This window comes from Chlorella variabilis (genome assembly GCF_000147415.1).
Source record: "Chlorella variabilis unplaced genomic scaffold CHLNCscaffold_6, whole genome shotgun sequence".
Classification (NCBI taxonomy): Eukaryota; Viridiplantae; Chlorophyta; class Trebouxiophyceae; order Chlorellales; family Chlorellaceae; genus Chlorella; species Chlorella variabilis.
Genome location: NW_005435082.1, coordinates 1,723,611 through 1,741,180, shown reverse-complemented (window position 1 = coordinate 1,741,180; position 17,570 = coordinate 1,723,611). Strand labels below are relative to the sequence as shown.

At 70.7% G+C, this 17,570-nt stretch overlaps 4 protein-coding genes across 4 annotated transcripts in view; 2 read left to right on the top strand and 2 right to left on the bottom strand.

Moving 5' to 3' along the window:
• Nucleotides 1-2,292: 2,292 nt before the first annotated feature.
• Nucleotides 2,293-5,964, bottom strand: CHLNCDRAFT_143919 (hypothetical protein; the record flags this gene model as incomplete). Its single annotated transcript, XM_005849142.1, has 12 exons — nucleotides 2,293-2,602; nucleotides 2,768-2,922; nucleotides 3,090-3,144; nucleotides 3,264-3,416; nucleotides 3,593-3,727; nucleotides 3,953-4,137; nucleotides 4,286-4,780; nucleotides 4,974-4,995; nucleotides 5,156-5,262; nucleotides 5,394-5,437; nucleotides 5,519-5,567; nucleotides 5,812-5,964. The coding sequence occupies 12 exons, from the start codon at nucleotides 5,962-5,964 to the stop codon at nucleotides 2,293-2,295; spliced, it is 1,863 nt and encodes a 620-aa protein (XP_005849204.1).
• Nucleotides 5,965-6,590: 626 nt separating this feature from the next.
• CHLNCDRAFT_51413 (hypothetical protein) lies at nucleotides 6,591-9,386 on the top strand (the record flags this gene model as incomplete). Its single annotated transcript, XM_005849346.1, has 9 exons — nucleotides 6,591-6,656; nucleotides 6,823-6,899; nucleotides 7,050-7,164; nucleotides 7,323-7,394; nucleotides 7,571-7,862; nucleotides 8,067-8,318; nucleotides 8,409-8,531; nucleotides 8,798-8,973; nucleotides 9,201-9,386. The coding sequence occupies 9 exons, from the start codon at nucleotides 6,591-6,593 to the stop codon at nucleotides 9,384-9,386; spliced, it is 1,359 nt and encodes a 452-aa protein (XP_005849408.1).
• A 3,533-nt stretch (nucleotides 9,387-12,919) lies between these two features.
• CHLNCDRAFT_143916 (hypothetical protein) lies at nucleotides 12,920-16,899 on the top strand (the record flags this gene model as incomplete). Its single annotated transcript, XM_005849345.1, has 9 exons — nucleotides 12,920-13,099; nucleotides 13,230-13,313; nucleotides 13,489-13,623; nucleotides 13,855-14,378; nucleotides 14,632-15,521; nucleotides 15,707-15,871; nucleotides 16,067-16,597; nucleotides 16,750-16,817; nucleotides 16,888-16,899. The coding sequence occupies 9 exons, from the start codon at nucleotides 12,920-12,922 to the stop codon at nucleotides 16,897-16,899; spliced, it is 2,589 nt and encodes an 862-aa protein (XP_005849407.1).
• A 167-nt stretch (nucleotides 16,900-17,066) lies between these two features.
• Nucleotides 17,067-17,570, bottom strand: part of CHLNCDRAFT_143915 (hypothetical protein) — a gene marked incomplete at both ends in the record, with an annotated part of 4,905 nt that continues 4,401 nt past the window's right edge. The window contains one exon of the mRNA XM_005849141.1: nucleotides 17,067-17,118. Within this exon, the coding sequence (XP_005849203.1) occupies nucleotides 17,067-17,118 (52 nt within the window). The remainder of the gene's footprint in view (nucleotides 17,119-17,570) is intronic.

Genomic DNA, 17,570 nt, shown 5'->3' with positions numbered 1-17,570 from the left:
GATCTCCCGCGTCCCCGCCACCGCCCTGCCCCACCCTCCGACACCCCCTGCGTTCCAGTGTACACCTAACCCTAGCGGCATGCCCCCAGTCACTACCCCCAGCTTCAGTCAGCCCCAGACAACGCCACTCTCATCCTGTCAGCAAGCAAGCGGCTCGCAGCAGCGACCGGTGCGGCGGCGGCGGCGGCGGCCTTGTCGCGCAGCCAGCCCGACGCACGTCGGCCCGGCACGGGCGCTGTCCCGAGAAGAACACCACCCCAGCTCCCATTCAGCCAGCCTGCCGGCCACCCACCCCAACGCACGTCCCCCGTGCCGCGGGCCACGGCCCGGGCGCCCCAACAATTCAGACCCCAAATTCCTTGGCGCCTCCCCGGTGGGAGCGGCCCCCTGCCTGGACAGGCCGCCCCCATCTAGTATCTAGTGTGGTGTGTGTGTGTGTGTGTGCTCCACCCACCCTTTCTTTTGTCCCCAGCGGATGCTGCTGCGGCTCCCAGGCACCTTGCCGGGGCCCGCACCTCGGAGTGTCTTGCATCCCGCTGCGTGTGGCGGCGCCGCCGCCTGCCCTGCCGCCCAGCCCCCGCCTCCGGCTGGGCTGCCGGCGGCGGCGGTGCCGCCCTCGTGTCTCCCCACCCACCCCAAACGCCCCGCACCTGCGCCGCCGTGCTGTGCACGCGCGGCGCCCCCTACTCCACACCCCCTCCTCCCTGTTCGTTTGTTCCTTTCCCTCATTGTGTGCTCTGCTCTCTGCCTCCCTGTTGCTGCCGGGGCGCCCTCTGACCGCCCCCCACCCGCCCGGCACATTGCTGCTGGCGGGGCGACGCGGGGGCGGCTGCGCGCGCCGGGCGGAAATTTCATTCCGACGGTTTCATGCAGGTCGCTGCACACTTGGACTGGCTTGTTCCACACTTGTAACACCGTGTTAACTGTCGTGGGGAGGGGGTGGAGGCTGCGGCAAGAGGCAAGAGGCAAGCAAACTGGCGCCCTTGGGCTGGCGGCGGGAAAGCGGCGAGGTGGCATGCATGGATGCGGGGCAAGGCCTCTGTCCTCTCCATTCCGATTGCAGACGCGGGAAGGGCACTGGAGCCCAGTTGGTGCGGCACTCTGCGGGCCTGTGGGCGCCAGCGCCACCTGCTGCGAACGTCCCCCACGCGGTTGAACTTCCCCGAGCACCTCCATCCTCCCTGCTGTCCTTCATACTCTTCTGCCTTGTGGAAACCTCCATCCTGCGCTGCGCTACGAGAAGAAGCTCCGGTGGTGATCGAAAAGTTCCTCAGCACAGGTGCACCCCCGACAGCCCAAAACAGCGCTCGCCTAGCGCCCCTTGCATGCTAGCAGCCCAGCCAGCGGTGCACGGGCCGCAGGAGGCGGCAAGCGGCCGGCCTGGTACACCTGCTGGCGGCAGCCTGGTACACCAGTTGGCAGGCAGCGGCGCAGGTACAAACCCAGCATGGACACATTCCATTGAAAGCCCTTTTCCCGCGGGTCCTGCCCACCTCTCTGCAGGCGAACTAGCGACATGGTTTGCCCCGTGTGCATTACAACCGCTCTCGTGGCCAATGCCCCCGCCATCGCCGCGGCAGCGGCCGCCGCCGCGGGCGCCAAGGCCGCCACCGACGCGGCCAGCCGTGCGAGCGCGCCGCCCCGCGTGAAGCAGCAGCAGCCGTTGCCGACAGAGGCGGCCAAGGCCCACTTTGCCAGCCCCGGGCGCCAGCTGCTCAAGGCGGCGCAGCGCACGTCGCTGGCTGAGGGGCGGCCGGGCGGCGATGGCGTCGAGTGAGCGGCTCCGTGAGCCTCAGGTGTGCAGCACACCAGCACGTGATGCGATGTGCTGCCCCCGCTGCAAGTAGCGGAACTTGGTGCAGTTGCGCTCATTGCACACCAACCTGCCTGTTTGGCCTTGGGCGAGCCGGCCCGTGGCCAACAGCCTGTACCAGCTGTCTCCCTCTGTACCAGCCGTCTCTTCAATCTGCCCCCGCCCCTCTGCTGCATCGATGCTGATCTCATGCCATTGCCGTTTGATGGCCTTGAAAATATATACAGGCTCGCTGTGTGAAGTGTAAAGACTAGCCGGACACGCAACGATATGGCTGAAGGGCTTGCGGGGGCGAATGAAACACACGAGCAGCAGGGAAGGGGGCACTGCTGTCGCTGGGAGGGCAAGGGGCGCAGGGCAAAATTGGGGCTCAAGCCCACTTGATGCTGGACATGACAGGGCCTCGCATGCACCGGGCTCACGATAAAGCAACAGAAACTCGATAAAACAACAGACACTCAACAGACCACTGGCCAGGCTCAGCACCAGCCCGGCCCCTGCTGCTCCGGCGCCGCCCAGCGCAGCCGCCGGCCGCGCCCCTGTGCGGCCGCGGCCGCGGCTGCTGGAGGGTCGTCGGCGGTGCGGTCGGTGTAGTGCTTTTTGAGGAAGGACAGCAGGGCGTGGGCGTCCTCGAAGCGGCTCATGTAGCCGAAGGAGGCGCGCAGCGAGCCCAGGGGCAGCCGCACCAGGCGGCTGCCGCCCTCTGGCCCAGCCTCTGGGTCGGGAGCGGTGCCGCCGGTGGGCACCGTCACCTTCCCCTTGCGCCGCACCCACACCCATTCCCAGTCGCTGCGGCGGGGAGGAGGCAGGGGTGGAGGCATGAGCGGTAGGCCACGCACGTGCGTGGCAGAGGGCAGCCTGTGGGGGGCACGATGCCAGCTGGCTGGCCGCACCCAGCAGGCGTGCCAGTCGCAGGGCAGGGCAGGGACCGGCCGGCCCGCTGGGAGGCCTGACCTGAAGTTGCCGTGAGCCTGCTCCGCCGCCGCCGCCACCTCCTCGTCTCGTATTCCCAGGGAGGCGTAGCAGGATCCCGGGTTGCAGGTGCAGCCGCAACGCATGTGGAACCCAGCCTCAGCCAGCGCCGTGGCGGCCCGGCGGTAGCTGAACACCTGCAGGCCCCCGGGGGGGTGGCAGCAGTGCGAGGCGGGGCTGCCAAGTCAGCAGCCGCTGCCTGCGTTTGTGCCAACGCCAGCCCCAACCCCAGCCCCAGCCCCAGCCGCGCAGGCAAGCAGGCGTCCGATGCTGGTGCAGCGCAGCTGCTGCTGCTGGGGCGCACCTCTCCGTTTGGCTTGAGGATCTGGAAGTTGAAGGTCGACCCCTGCACCTCCCGGCTGCAACAGAAGCGCAGCCACACAGCAAAAAGCTTGACTGCTGCAGGCAGAGCACTGCCGGCAGGGCAGGGCCGCAGCAGCGCATGCGCCCCACCCCAGCAGGCACTCGGGCTGCGCACCTGTCGGGCCGGTGGTGGCGGCCGAAGATGTGCAGCAGCGGCGCGCCGTTGCCGTGCCGCAGCGCCGCCAGCTGCTCGTACAGCCAGGCGCGGATGGCGGAGGTGTGGCGCTCGATGGCCGCCTGCCCGCCCAGTGCTTCATACACCTGCAGCCTGCAGCTCGGCAGGGGCCGCGGGCAGGGCAGGAAGCCGTGAGGCTGGCATCTGCAGGGGCGCCTGGGCTGAGGAGCCGCGGCGCCTGGCTCAAGCGGGGAGCAGCCGCCCCTCTGCTGGCCTGCCCCCCAATGGGCACACTCCCCACCCCCACACACCCCTGCCCCCGGGCTCACCCCTGGTGCAGGGACATGATGTTGAGGAAGGGTAGCGTGCCGTCCTCAAACCGCTCGGGGCCCTGCGGGCGGTAGTGCTTCCAGTCCAGGCGGGAGGTGGCCAGGAAGACGGAGCCGCCGCCCCAGTACACCTTCCTGCACGGCCAGGCAGTACGAGGCGGGACGGGCTGCTGCTCAGCAGGCAGAGGAACCAGAGAGACCGGCGGCGGCGGCGGCCGGGACGACGCCCCCCGCAGCCAGCGCAGCCAAGCTCCCCGCAGCCAAGCTCCGCCCCGGACCCGCAGCCTCCCAGCCGGGGAGCGAGGCGGCCAGCGGGGGCCGTGCCTGGCAGCTGCTATGTCTTCCTTGCGCGCCACCCACGCGCCCACGCCGGTGGAGTATCCAAAGAGCTTGTAGAAAGAAATGCACACATGGTCCGCGGGTGTGTCGGTGAGGTTGAGCGGGTGGGCGGGCAGGAAGGCGGCGGCGTCCAGCAGCACTTTCCACCTGTGCCGCGCGGTGCTCAGCCCCTGCACCGCCCGCACCCAACGCAGAGGGTACATCACCTGCGCAGGCGGCGGCAGGGGCGGCAGGCGGCGTGCAGGCAAGTCAGGCAGGCGCGTGGCGCGTGGCAGCGGTGCTCCCGCCGCCGCCGCCGCCGCCTGCTGGAGGCGCCGACCAAGCAGCCGGCGCCTGTTCTTCCAGCCCGCTCACCCCTGCAAAGTTGTCGTAGGCTGGGAAGGCAAACAGGCTGTACTCTGGCTCGCTGGCGCCCGCCGCCACGCTGGCACCGCCCGCTGTGCCGCCGTCGCTGCCTGCATCGCCCAGGCCGCGAAGCGAGGCCTGCTCCGGCCGCTGCGCGAGCAGCTGCCGCCGGCTGTGCGGCTGCGCCCCCGCGCTGCGGCCGTGGGTCCCGCTCTCGCCGCTACCGCCGCCGCCGCCGCCGCTGCCCTCGCTTCCTCGCAGGATGGGCGGCAGGGCCGCGTCCGCGGCGTCATCCTCGCCGCCTCCGGCCGCCGCGCGCAGCCACGCCTCCACCTCCTCCTCCTCCACCGCGCCAAAGGAGGCCCCCGCTGCCCGCGCGTGCTCCCGTATGCCCAGCACGCTGTTGTGGTTGGGCACCAGGTAGGCAAAGCGGCTGGCGGAGGACCAGGGAAAGGTCTCACCCAGCTCCCGCAGCGCCCCGGTGCCCGAGCGAGTCCACACCACCTGCGGCGGCCGGGTGGCGGCGGGCAGCGCGTGTGTGGGAACGGGTGGTGGGGGAGCCGGCTGGCGCAGGAGGCCACAAGGGCACGCTGCAGGTGTTGGGGGCGGGGCGGAGGTGGCGCCGGCGCTGCCAGCGCTGCTGGCACGCGCAAGATGCCAGGCCCTCGGTTGGGGCACGGCCGCGCCCCCAGCTCACATCGTACTGCTGCGGGTCCGCCCTGCACGGCAGCCGGCATGATGCAAGTGTGGGTGCGTTGCGGATGCAGCATGCATGTGCTGCTTGCTCTCTGGATGCTGCGAGCGTGCCGGGATGTGCAGCCATGGGACGCCAGGCGGGCAGCAAGCGCGGTGCGTGGCGAAGCAGCATCTGCCACGCACCCCAGGAAGCGCAGCACCCGGCGCCGCAGGTCCTCCACCAGCCGCTCGGTGCGCAGGGAGGAGGGGTTGGTGCTGTGCGGGTTGCCGAACGCCGCGCTCTCCAGCTCCTGCGGGCGCCGGTACAGCCCCGTGGGCAGGAGCGTGGGGCGGGGAGGCGGGGAGGCGCGCCCCGTGTGCGGGCCGATGCGGGCGTGCAGCAGGGCGCTGCAGCAGGCCCCGCTGGCAGGCCCCTGCCCACCTTTAGCGCCGCTGCCACTTGGGAGTTCCAGTAGAGGCTGGAGCCTGCGGAACGGGAGAGGGGGTGCTGTTTTCGTTTGGTCTGCCGGGGCGGGTCCAGCCCTCGCTGGTGCCCCTGGGGCCCACCTGTGTAATCCAGATAGTGCTCGTCGCTGGGGAGGCGCGGCCCCACCTCCTGCAGCCATGCTCCAATTATGAATGTTGGGCACAGAGCCAGAAATGCAGGGAGTCCCTAGAGCGCACAACGCTGCCGCTATGGTGTCGTGCCGCTGCCGGGGCGGCAGAGAGAAGGCACACCAACCGCGCGGCCCCCAAGCCCCGGCGGCGCCCGATCGCTCAGTGGTGCCCTTTTGCACGTGGACCCGGCTGCACGTTTGCCGCAATGTGCATGGAAGGCTGGTCCACTCTTGGCCACCCACCTTCGCCCATAGCTCATCTATGCGGCCCCCGTAGCCATAGTCATTTCCGAAGCGCTCCAAGAAGCCCTGTTTCGATGACGCAAAGTCCCCATCCCCAAAGGCATTGGCCAGTGATGTGAGGCTCAGCGAGGTGGCAAAAAGGAGCCACAGCATCGTTATTGCATCGCACAATTGGGATCAAGCCTTGATGTCGCAGAATAGGAGGACGACGGGACATCTGTCTGCTGGCACTCCGCTGCCAACAGCTGGCAGTCGGCTGTGGAAAGTGGGCGATTAGCGCGCCCGTGACACGATGCCTCCCCGCTCATTGGTGGCCTGTGGTGGCATTGCGATCGGGAGGGCCAGCGGAGACCTGCACGACCGTCCAGGGTTGTTTTTGCACATGCCTTCTGCGGAGGAGCTTCGGGCCCCGCTGCTCAATGGGGACAGCTTGGAAGCAGGAGCTGGGTATCGCAGCGACGGCGATGGCCAGCCAGTCTGCAGCCCTGCGCCCTCCCTGCCAGACGGGGAGCTACTAGCACACGTGCTGGAGCCGGAGGAGGCAGAGGAAGGCCGCGCGCCCTGCCACGGGTGCTCCACAAGCGGAGGGGTACGCGCCAGCGGTGTGCAAGCCACTACACCATGCGCGTGCATGGCGGCAGGCCGCCGCCACCGTGCCGCCGCCTCCTCCTGGTGTCATTTCCTGGGCTGTGGCCAACCCCGCTTAACAGTGAGGCTTGCTGGTGCTGCCTGTGCCTTGCCAGTGGCCAATCTAAGTGACGACGGCGTAGGGGGCGGGCATGCTGGCGCTGCCGTGCGCGGTATCAAAGGCACGCGTGGCTGCCGCCGCCAGCATCCCCCTGGGGGTGGCTTGTGGCGACGTTGCTGATTGGACACTGCACTGCCCGTAGGGTGCACCAGCAGCTGCATCTGGGTCGTGCACAGCAGCATCGCAGCGCCCGGGACCGGCCTGCCTCCCAGCTCACCCTTTGTGTGCCTGCGCCCACCGGCCCGCGCCGCCGCGCCGCGCAGACAGGCATCCTGCTGGGCGCCTCGCTCTTCTGCCTGGTGGCGCTGCTCACCTTTGTGTCGTGTACCATCATCGTGAGGTGAGCGAGGGGGGCAGGGGGGGAAGCAGTAAGGTACCGTGCACGCATGCAGCCCGTGCGACTCAACCGGCAGGTCTGCACCGCCGGCCGCGACCCGCTTGGCCGCTCAGCCCATGGCTCTCACCACCTCCCAGCACCCCGCCCCCGCAGGTACGCCGCGGCCGCCAACGTCTGCTCCTATGGCGAGCTGGTGACGCAGAAGTTTGGGCGCAGGGGCAGCATCCTGCTGCAGTGCGCCATCACCGTGCACGTCTCCGGGGTCATGGTGGGCGCCAGCGCCGCCGCCGCCGCTGAAGGCCGCGTAGCCCCCTGGCCTGCGCCGGACGTGCTGTCGCCCGCCGCCTCCCAGCATCCAGCCGGCCAGCCAGCCCCGCCAGCCCCCCGCCAGCCCACCCTTTCCCGCCCTCTCTTCCACCTGCGCAGGTTGGGTACAACGTGATCATTGCCGACATGCTGGTGGGGTCTGCGCCCAACTTCACCGGCATGCTGCCCACGGTGAGGGCAGGAGGGTGGTGTGTGTGTGTGTGTGTGTGTGCACATATGCGGGCCTGCAAACACGCAGAAGCGAGCCGAGACGTGGGGATATGCTGGGGCCCAGCCAGGCCCGAGCCGCTCCCCGCCATCACTGCCCCCCCGCTGCCCCCTCCTCCCCCCGGGCCCTGCCCGCGCAGGTGCTCAACCGGCACGACAACCCTTGGTGGCTGGCGCGCCCCGCTGTGCTGGCATACCTTATGGTGGGCGTGGTGTGCCCCACCCTCATCCCGCGCTCCCTGCGCGCCGTCGCCCGCTTCTCCAGCTTCTCCGTCTGCATGCTGTTTGTGCTGGCAACAGCCATCGCGGGGCTGGCGGCGGCGGCGGTGGCGGAGGGGCGCGTGGCGCCCGGCGTGCACCTGCTGCCAGCCGCCGCCGCGCTGGGCCCCTCGCCCTTCCAGATGCTCAATAACATCCTCACCGTCATCTCAGGTGGGCCTGTCCTCTGCCTGCCTGCCTGCCCTGCCTGTCCTGCCTGATTTTGAAAGCAAGCTGCGGGTAGCGGGTCAGGCGCCTGCGCAGCCCGGCCCGCGGCCGAGGCGACGGGCAGGAGGTGCGGCGCTGCTCGCTCGCTCTCGCCCGCCCGGCTCTCACCCCCGCTGCCCCGGCACCCCTGCCCTGGCACCCCTGCCGCAGTGAGCGCTCTGGCCTTCACCTGCCAATTCAACCTGCTGCCCATCAAGCACTCGCTGCGGGGACCCAGCCCCAACGGCATGCTGCGGGTGCTGTTGCTGGGCCTGGCGCTTTGCGCCCCCCTTTATGCAACTGTGGCCATCAAGGGGGAGCACCCGGGGTTGGGCCAAGGGGCCAAGGGGGAAAGGGCCGGGCAGTTGGGACGGTGCCTGCCTGGGGCGGCATACCCCTGGTGGTGGGGGGGCCTGGCTTGGGGTGGGGCCCCCCACCCCAAGGCCCTTTTTTTTTTTTTTTTCTCCCCCCCCCCCCCTGTGCTGCACGCCGCGCGCCCCCCCCGCCGCGCAGGCTACGCGCTGTTTGGGCAGGGGGTGGAGGGCGATGTGCTCAAGGACCTGACGGTCAGATTTGTGTCGGGGCTGGTGCCCCGCACCACGGCGCTGCTGGTGGTGTATGGCGTGGCACTCTCCTGTGAGACCTGGCTGGCTGGCCGGCCGGCTGGCTGCGCCGTGGGCCGTGGGCAGCTGCTCGTGTCGCTTGCTGCAGCGTTGGGTGGGGGTGGGGTTGCAGCGGCCTGGGCCGGCCGGCCGGGTGTGCGTGGCGCGCTGCAAGAGGGCTGGCGCGTGCCTGGCGCTGCCGCCGAGTGCAGGCGCGGCAGGATGCAGCCGCGTGCGAGCCTCTGCTGGCTGCACTGCGCGTGTCGACCCGCCCGCCTGCCTGCCCCCGCCGCTCCGCAGACACACTGTGCCTGCTGGCCAACTTTGTGCTCAAGGTGTGGGCGGTGCGGGAGGCGGTGGTGGAGATGGTGGTGCAGCGCCCCGCCGCCCACCTGCCGCCGGGACCCTTCTACGCCATCACCGCCGCCCTGGTGGCCCTCGCCTACTTCATCTCGGTGCTGGTCCCCTCCATCTATGTGAGCCCGGGGGGTGGCAGCAGGCAGCCTGGTGTTGGAAGTGGTGGCGGCGGCGGCGGCTTGTTTTATTCCATGTATGTGTGTGTGTGTTGGGTGTCTCGTGGGCAGCGACGCGAGGCCGAGGCAGGGGGAACCAAAGTCCGAAGCGGTACCACAGCGGCCACCCGGCGCCTGCCCGCCGCCGATCGCCGCCACCCCCTCCCCGCCTGTGTTTCGCGCCTGTACAGGGCCTGCTGGCGCTGGTGGGCGCCACCGCCACCGTCGTCTTCTCCTACCTCTTCCCCTCCCTGCTGGTGCTCAAGGGCGGCTCCACCGGCGCGCAGCGCGCGGGGGCGGGCGCCCTGCTGGCGCTGGGTGCCGCCATGTCGCTGACTGCCGTCTATGACCACCTCACGGGCCAGGGGCTGGAGTAGGGATGGGCTCAGTGTGCTTTCCTTTTTGCAACGGACGGCCCCCTGCCGGCCTGCGCTCGCGCTTTGGTTGAGCGCACCTGCTGCCTGCCTCTGAGCGCGTGCCGTTCCTGGCAAGTGCCGCGGCCTGCTCACCTCCCTGCGCTTTCCTGCGCCGAGGTCGGCTGCCTTCGGCCCTCCTTTGGACTGCCCATCTTATTTTACTTGCTGGTGCAAGTATGAGAATGTCTCTCCGCCTGCTGGAGTGCGCCGCCTGTGGCTCCCGTTGCCTTGGGCCCAACATGTGGCCAGCACTTCCGTTTACTGCACTCTCTGCTTGCTTCCTTTGCTTGTTTGCTCCCTCCCTACCCTCCTAATCGTATCCCTTTATACCCTTCCAAAGCCTAAACCCCACGCACTTCTCATGCTTGTCCTGTGAGTGTGGGGCTTGGCCCTTTGCGCTGCCGACCAGGTGGCTGTGCAATTGATTGTGACCGACGTGTGACTCCAGAGTGGAGTGCACGTCAGGACAAGGCAGAGCATGATGATGGCATAGGCATGGGAAACCCTGAGGGGCTGGGGCAACTGGCGTGTTTTGCATGAGACATGCTGTGCAGACCGCCCGATCCCCAGTCCTCCCTCTACCCCTCCCCCTCGACGGGCGCGCTCAGCTGCACCTCCTGCACCGCATGCACCCCCGCCAGCAGCTCCCCCACGCTCTGCCGCCGGGCGCTGATGCACCGCAGCCACAGCGACACAACGGTGCCGATGCCTGCATGGGGTGTGGCTGGGTGGGTGGGGTGGGTGGCGGCAGGGTGTGTCGGTCACCCTCCAGGCTGCCCAGCCGTGGGCCATGGCAGGAGCTTCGCCAAAGGCGGCAGACCATGCATGGCAGCTTCCCAGCAGCTGCACACCACCAGCCGGACCCACCCGCCGACCCCGCCACATACACCAGCTCCAGCAGCCCAGCAGCCACGCCGCGCCAGGCGGGCGCAGCGTGGCCCCAGCGCGGCTCCTCAAACCACAGGCCTGCAGGCAGGGAGGGGGCGTGTATGGATATAGGGCTGCCCGCTGAGCAGGCCAGCCGGTACTGCTGCCGTGCCAGGCCGCCACAGGCGCATCTCAGCAAGGTGTGCCGCCGCGACCCGCGACCTGTGCGTCGCCCAATGCACGGGCCCAGCCGGCGCAGCAGGCTCACCAAACAGGCCTCCGGCCGTGGGCCGTGCCTGCAGCCACGGCGCTGCCGCCAGCCACAGCACCGCCGCAGCCGCGGCCGCCCTGAGCGGGGTGGGCAGCGCCAAGGGGGTCATGCACAGCCAGGCGGTGGCTGCCGCCGCCGCCACGTCAGCGCCAGTGGAAAGCAGGTAGTCAGCGGCCAGCATCAGGCGGGAGGGCGGCTGCACAAGGTCGCAGAGGGGTGCGGCGCAGCCACGGGACAGCAAGCCAGGTCAGGCTCCGCTGCTCAGTCCACACCACAGCGGCCAACTCTCAAGAGCAGGGCGGAGATCGAAGCTTCCTGGGCGCCGGCCAGGCATGCAGGGAGGAGGTGCCACGCAGGGCAAGAGCACAGGCTGCGGTGACGGCCCCAGTCCGAGACCCACCCTGCTCTGGAACACGGTCCTGCTGCCGGCGCGCAGCAGCTGCCAGAAGGCGGGCGGGTCGAGGCGGCGCAGGCGGCGGTACAGCCGTAGCCGGCTCTTGCTGCGGCCAACATCGGAGGGGGTTAGGCCCCGCGCCTGCGGCAGGCAGGCAGGCAGAGCGCAAGGGTGGGCAGTCAGCAGGCAGCACAGGCTTCGAGCAGATGGGCGGCGCAGTCGGCAGGCAGGCGGCGGCGGCAAAAGCGTGGGCAGTCGGGTGGGGAGCAGGCTGCCGCCTGACGCAGTGCGGCCAGCTGGCGGGGCCGGCAGGCTGCCACGCCAGCGCATGCTGCTCGGTCTGGGCAGGGCTGCGGAGGGGCCTCACCTTGAGGAAGGCGCGGAACTCTGGCGTCGTCTCCAGGCGCCGCAGCGACGCCTCCGTGAGCTCGCTGGCGCTGCCCTCCTCCCACTCCTCCTCCTCAGACTCCGCCTCACCTGCGCAGGCACGCAGGGCCAGGGGCACATGTCGGTCGGTGTCCTGTTGTGGCGGTGGCGGGTGTGGAGGGTCGGGCGGGGAGGCCAGCAGGCCCCACCACGCAGCCTGCCGGCAAGAGGACGAGGAGGAGAGGAAATTGCGGCGGCGGCGGCGGCGGCGGCGAGAGCGGCATCTCACCGTAACCCATGCCGTAGCGCGTGCCGCTGCCTGGGCCCGTGCTGCGCGGCGGCTGGCTGCCGGGCGTGGCTGCGGCTGCCTTGGGGGTGCGCGGGTCGGCTGCTGCTGCTGCTGCTGTGCTGCGGCGGCCCCCACCCAGCCCTGCCAGCTGCATGCCAAGCTGCAGGATGCTGAGTGGCAGCAGCGCCACGCTGGCAGCAGCATCGGCGGCTGCTATCAGCGAGGCGGCGGTACGGCTGCGGTGCGGCGGAAGCGCTGCCGCCGGCTCTGCCTCTCGCTGCCTGGCAGGGGCAACGGCCTTGGCGGCGCTGCTGCTGGGGTCCAGGGGCTGGGGGCTGTGGGCAACAAACCGCCTGCACGGGATTGCAACGGCCTGCTGGTTGGAAAATGCAACACTACCCAGCTGGCCTCTGCGGCAGGGCATTTTCGGACGATGCACCGCACGATCAATGGAAAGCATGGTTGGGCAGCGGCTATGTGGAGGTCGGATCCTGTGTCCTGTGCTGTGCACAACCGGAGTGAGTGCCAGTTAGCTGAACCCGGGGACCACGGGGCTGGCCACAGCTGCCACCCACACTTTTGCCGCACCTGCTGCGAATGCCTGCGGGGCCCGGTGTCCTGCGCCTGTCGCTGTGGCGCTGCCAGAACCTGGAGACGAGTGCCAACAGCATCAGGGGGAGCATGACCCAGGCCACAGCCAGCTCTGCGTGACTTTGGGGCTCCCACGCAGTGAACGACGTGGCGGCGGCGCCGGCGGGTGTTGGGCGCCCTTCAAACTCAGCGGTTTCGCGGCACAGACGATCGGCGGGGTCGCAGCCGTACTGGTCCATGGCACCAACGTCTGGGTAGAGAGGGTGCCGGGCGTGATCAAATCGGCGTTGCGCAGTGTGTTGGCCCCCACTGGCGTGCCCGCATGTGTACAGTCATATGCCGTGTGAATTGCGATCCGCGGGATTGGTTGGTGGCCTCCTCGTGCCTGGAGTACATTCATCTGAGCTCGCAGTACACATGTCGATGAAAGTCAGACGCGTGCTCCCCGGAGTCTCCACAGGGCCCATTGTCACTCCTGTCGCTCTTGATTGTATTCACTGTATTGGGGTATTCGCTGCCGCGCTGTAGGGGCCAACTGGGGCGCGGGACAGAGATCGCGAGGTCTGTGGCCCGGCTGGCCGCAGCAGGACACTAACTGCATCCGAATCGTCAATAAGGGCTGAACAGGGTGCCCGAACATGGACATCCAGGGCAGTCTGAGCCCTCCTCCCCACCATAGAGCCAACCACACCCCCGGCAGCGGCAGCCGCACATCCATGGAGGAGAAGACATCCCGTGGGGGCCGCGCAGGCGGGCGGGGCATGAAGCTAGGTGCCGCCGCCCGGCGCAAGGAGGAGGCAGCGGCGGCGGAACCCCTGCTGCCTCCAGCCTCGCCGCCACCTCCGGCGGCAGTTCCCGACAGCAAGAAGGACGAGGAATGGGGCGGGGACGATGAGGTGCGTGCTGACGGGCAGCTAGGCTGGGCGCCTGCCCGGCGCCTCTGTGCGTACCGCACGTTGCCACCGCTACAATTCCCAGCGCTCCCGGCCGTCCCAAGCTCTCCCGCCTGCCCGCCGCTCGCTGCAGGAGTGGGGCAGCAGTGGGTGGGACGCGGCGGAGGCCGCCCGCGCCGCCGCAGCCGCCCCGCAGCCGCAGCTCCCCGTGTCACCGGTGGGTGCGCTGCTGGTGGCGGGTGGTTGGCTGCCGCAGCTTCATCCTGGCACCCGCTGCGTGCCAGCGGCGCGGCCCCATTCATGCTGCCATCCATCATCCATCCAGCGGGCACCCATTCAGCTGATCCAGCCACGCTTTCTTCCCCTGTGTTGCCTGGCCCCTTGGTGTGCAGAGCGGTCGCACTATGGAAGGCTTTGGGTCGACGTCCGCGCCCGCCGCCGGCCACAGCGGCCCCGCCGCCAGCCGCGCCGCCAGCCGTGCCGCCAGCCGCGTCAGCGCGCTGCTGGGCAGCAGCCAGGCCCGCATGGTGGGTTCTGGGTTCTGGGAGCCGGGAGGGAGGCCGGAGTGGCGCTGCCTGGCTGCGGCAGTTTCCGAGCAGCTGCGGTGCATGCGGCCCACCGCCACCAACAACACACCAACTCCCCCACCGCTCCCCTGCTGCCACCCGCCCGCCCCCTGCTCAAGCGCTGGCCGCGTGCTGCGCACCATTCCACCTGACGCCTGCCGGGGGCGCCCCGCCCCTTGCCCGTGCCTGCAGTGCCTGCTGCTGCTGGGCCTGTTTCTGGTGGTGGGCGGCGTCAGCATGTCCATGGCCAAGCGCAGCCGCAGCGGCACAGAGGCACTGGTCACCGCTGAGCTGCGCAGCTACAGCCACGACAGCGACGGCCACGACGGCGGCGACGGCGGCGGCGACGGCGGCGGCGACGGCGGCGGCGGCGGCGGGGACGAGGGCCCAGACAGCGAGGGCGGCACGCGCGCGGCGAGCGGCGAGGAGGACGATTGGGACACGGGCCTGGGCGGCGGCGGTGGCGGCGGCGGCGGCGGCGGGGCCGCGAAGAGCGGCGCCTTTGGCGGCGGCGCCGCCTCGGCGGGCGCAGCGGGCAGGTTGGGCGCCTTTGGCGGCGGTACCGCCAACAAGGTGGCCTCGGTACTGGCCAGCTCCGCCTCCTCCTCCTCATCATCATCATCATCATCATTCACCAAGGCAGGCAAGGCGACAACAGTAAAGCTGGATGATTTTGACGACCTGGATGACGACCTGCGGGAGGACCGGGCGCGCAGGTGGGCCGGCGGCGTACCGCACGTGCGCGTGCCGTACCGCACACGCACGCACGCATGAACGAATCGCAGCGCGGCTGCCGTTGCCGCAGCCGCATGCCTGCCTGCCTACCCCTGCCCGGGCTGGGCGCTGCCTGCGGCCTGCCAGCCCCTGCGCTGCCTCCCTCGCCGTTCGCTGCCTGCTGCCGCCGCCAGATGCTGTACGCACACACTGTGCCGCTGTGCACACACATTGTGCCCGCACCTGCCCCTGCAGCGGCGCCGGCGACAAGGGCGGCGCCTCGCGGTTTGACGGCGGGTTTGTGGAGGATGAGGATGAGGAGGACTTTGAGCTGAATGGCGGCGAGGTGGAAGCGGATGACGAGGCCGACTTTGGGGATGGCCTCCCCTCCTCAGGCTCTGCCGCCTCCTCCACTGGCGGTACCGCCCTGGGCGCCGGCGGCGCCTCCTTCGACCATTTTGCGGCCATCAAGAAGGCCACCGCGGCGGTGGGCGGCGGCGAGGACCGCAGCGGGCGCAGCTGGGCGGACAACATCGCGGCCGCCGCGGGCGCCTCCAGCACCACCGGTGCCGCCACCGCAGCCGGCGGCGGGGCGGCCTCCGGCTCTGGCACGGGCACCGGCACGGGCACGGGCACCGGCAGCTCTTCCACCACCGCCACCATGGGAAGTACCGGCGGCGCCACCGGCACGATCGCGGGCAGCGTGCTGGGTGCCCTGGGCGCCAGCAGCGGAGCCGACGGCGCCTCGGGCGGCGCCGCGACGGGAGCAGCCGGCGGCGGCGCCCTGGGCGGCGCTGGCGGCACGCTGGGCGCGACCGGCGGCGCTGGCAGCTCACTGGGAGCCTCTGGCGGTGCAACGGGGACTGGCGGCGCGCTGGGGTCTGCCGCCGCCACAGCAGGCACCGGCAGCGCCCAGGGCTCTGCTAGTAACTCTGCCAGCACCCTGCCCGCCACCGCTGCCTCCACCACCGGAGGCCTGGGGAGCACGCTGGGGGGCGGCGCTGCTGCGTCCGCAGCCGGCCTGACAGGTGGCCTGGCCGGCGACGCGTCTGGCGCTGCGGCGCTGGGCGGCACCGGCACCGGCACCGGCAGCCAGCCTGCCGGCCTCGCTGCGGGCGGTACAGGCTCCAGCCTTGGGTCGTCTGGTGCGGCGTCTGCCGGACTGGGCACTGCTTCAGGTGCATCAGGGGTGTTCCATGCCCGGGCAGGCCGCCCCGAACCTTCTGCCGCCCTCGCTCACGTGCGTGCCTGGAGCTGCCTCATCCAGGATCCTGCTGCCGGCATGCAGTGCCTGACACCTGCTCCCATGCCCGCCTGCCTGCTCCCGCAGGCACCACGCTGGGCGGCAGCGCCGCCGCCACAGGCACTCTGGCCGGCGGCGCGTCTGGCGGCGGCGCCGACTCTGCAGGCACCGGCACCGCCTCTGTGCAGCAGCAGCTGGCGCAGCTGGGCGTGGGCAAGGACCAGGCGGGCGGCCAGGCCGCCGCTGCCTTGGGTGCGTGGTGTTTTTTCTCTCTCTCGACAGTACCTTCCGCAGCCACCAGCCATGCTCAGCCCTTGCTCGGCCCATGCCAGCCTGCCTGCCGGGATGCCCCCCTCACGCGTGGATCAGCCTCTGCAGCGCACTTGCCCTGCCTGCGTGCCCCAAGCCGGCCGCGTGCCTCCTCGCCTTCTCGTGCTCTACATGCAGGCACCGCCCTGGGCGCCGCCGGCGGCACTTCTGTCCAGCCGCGCGTTGAACCCCGGCTGCTGCCTGACCCCACATCCCTCCCAGACGGGGCTGCCGGCGGCGGCGGCGCAGGCGCAGGCGCTGCCGCGACCTCTGCTGGTGGCGGCGCGGGCGCGGGCGGCGCGTCTCAGGCGCTGGACATGGTGGCGCAGCTGCAGGCCAAGATTGCGCAGCTGGAGCAGAAGCTGGCGGGGTCGGATGCCGCCTCGGCCGCCGGTACCGCCGTGCAGCAGCAGCAGCAGCTGCCCAGCACGGCCGGCACCGCCGCTGCAGGTGCCGCCACCGGCGGCGCTGCTGGCACGGCGGCTGGCGCGGCCACCGGCACTGGAGTCGCAGGCAGCCTGCAGCAGCCGGGAACCCTTGCCACAGGCGCGGCTGCCGCCACCACCGGGGCTGCCTCGGCGGGGGCTGCCGGCGCCGCCGGGGCTGCAACCGCCGGCCGTGCCGATGTCGAGAAGCAGCTCGACAGCCTGTCGACGGCTGCCGCCAAGGGTGAGGGCGAGAGCTGGCGCGTGCTGCTGCTGCCACTCCCGCTCCTGCTGCAGGAGTCTGCTGCTGTTGGCGAGTCGGAAAAGCGCCGCAGCCCTCCCACGCCTCGCCTTTGCCAGCGGACGTGACGCCTGTGCTGCACCCCCCTGGTGCAGGCCCCTCTGCAAACCCTTTCATGGTTGAGAAGATGCTTGAGGAGGAGGAGGAGGAGGAGGAGGTGGAGGTGGAGGGAGCGGCCAGCACAAGCGCCACCACCGCCGCCGGCGCCGGCGCTGGCGCCTCTTCCCTTGGAGCCACTGGCCTGACTGACAGCAAGGCTGGCACGGCCGCCAGCAGCGCCGGCAGCACATCCGGCGGCACGGTTGCTGGTGGCGGCGCCGCCACGGGCGCTGCGGCTAGTGGCAGCCTGGCTGCCAGCGGTGCATCCCACCTGGCTGTTGACCCTGTTGGGCCCACCACCACCACCACCGCTTCAGCAGGGGCTGGCGCAGGCAGCGGCATGGCCGTTGCAGGCAGCGGCGGCTCTGCAGGCGGTGCAGGCGCGGGCGGTGCCGCGGCGGCGGAACACAGCTCCTCTGCTGCCGGCGCTGCCGACACCACACTGCCCGCTGGCAGCATGGGGGCTGCAACCGGCACAGCCACTGCAGCGCAGGCCGCATCAGGCGCGGGCAGCGCAGCTGCTGGGAGCAGCGGCTCGGCCGGCGCAGCCGGCGGGGGCCTCCCCGCCGCCGCCGCCGGTTTGCCAGCGGTGGAGGGCGCCGCGGGGGGCGGCCAGCCCAGCGCCACCACCGCCGGCAGCACCACCAGCCTATACGCCACAGGCGGGAGCGGCGGGGCTGCTTCTAGCGGTGCGGGGGGTGCAGGTGACGAGGGCGAGGAGCCAGCTGGCACTGCCAGTGCCCAGGCGGGGGCCCAAAAGGGCGAGGCGGCATCCACCCTGGGCGCCGCCGGCACGGCTGCAGCGGGCGCCGGACCG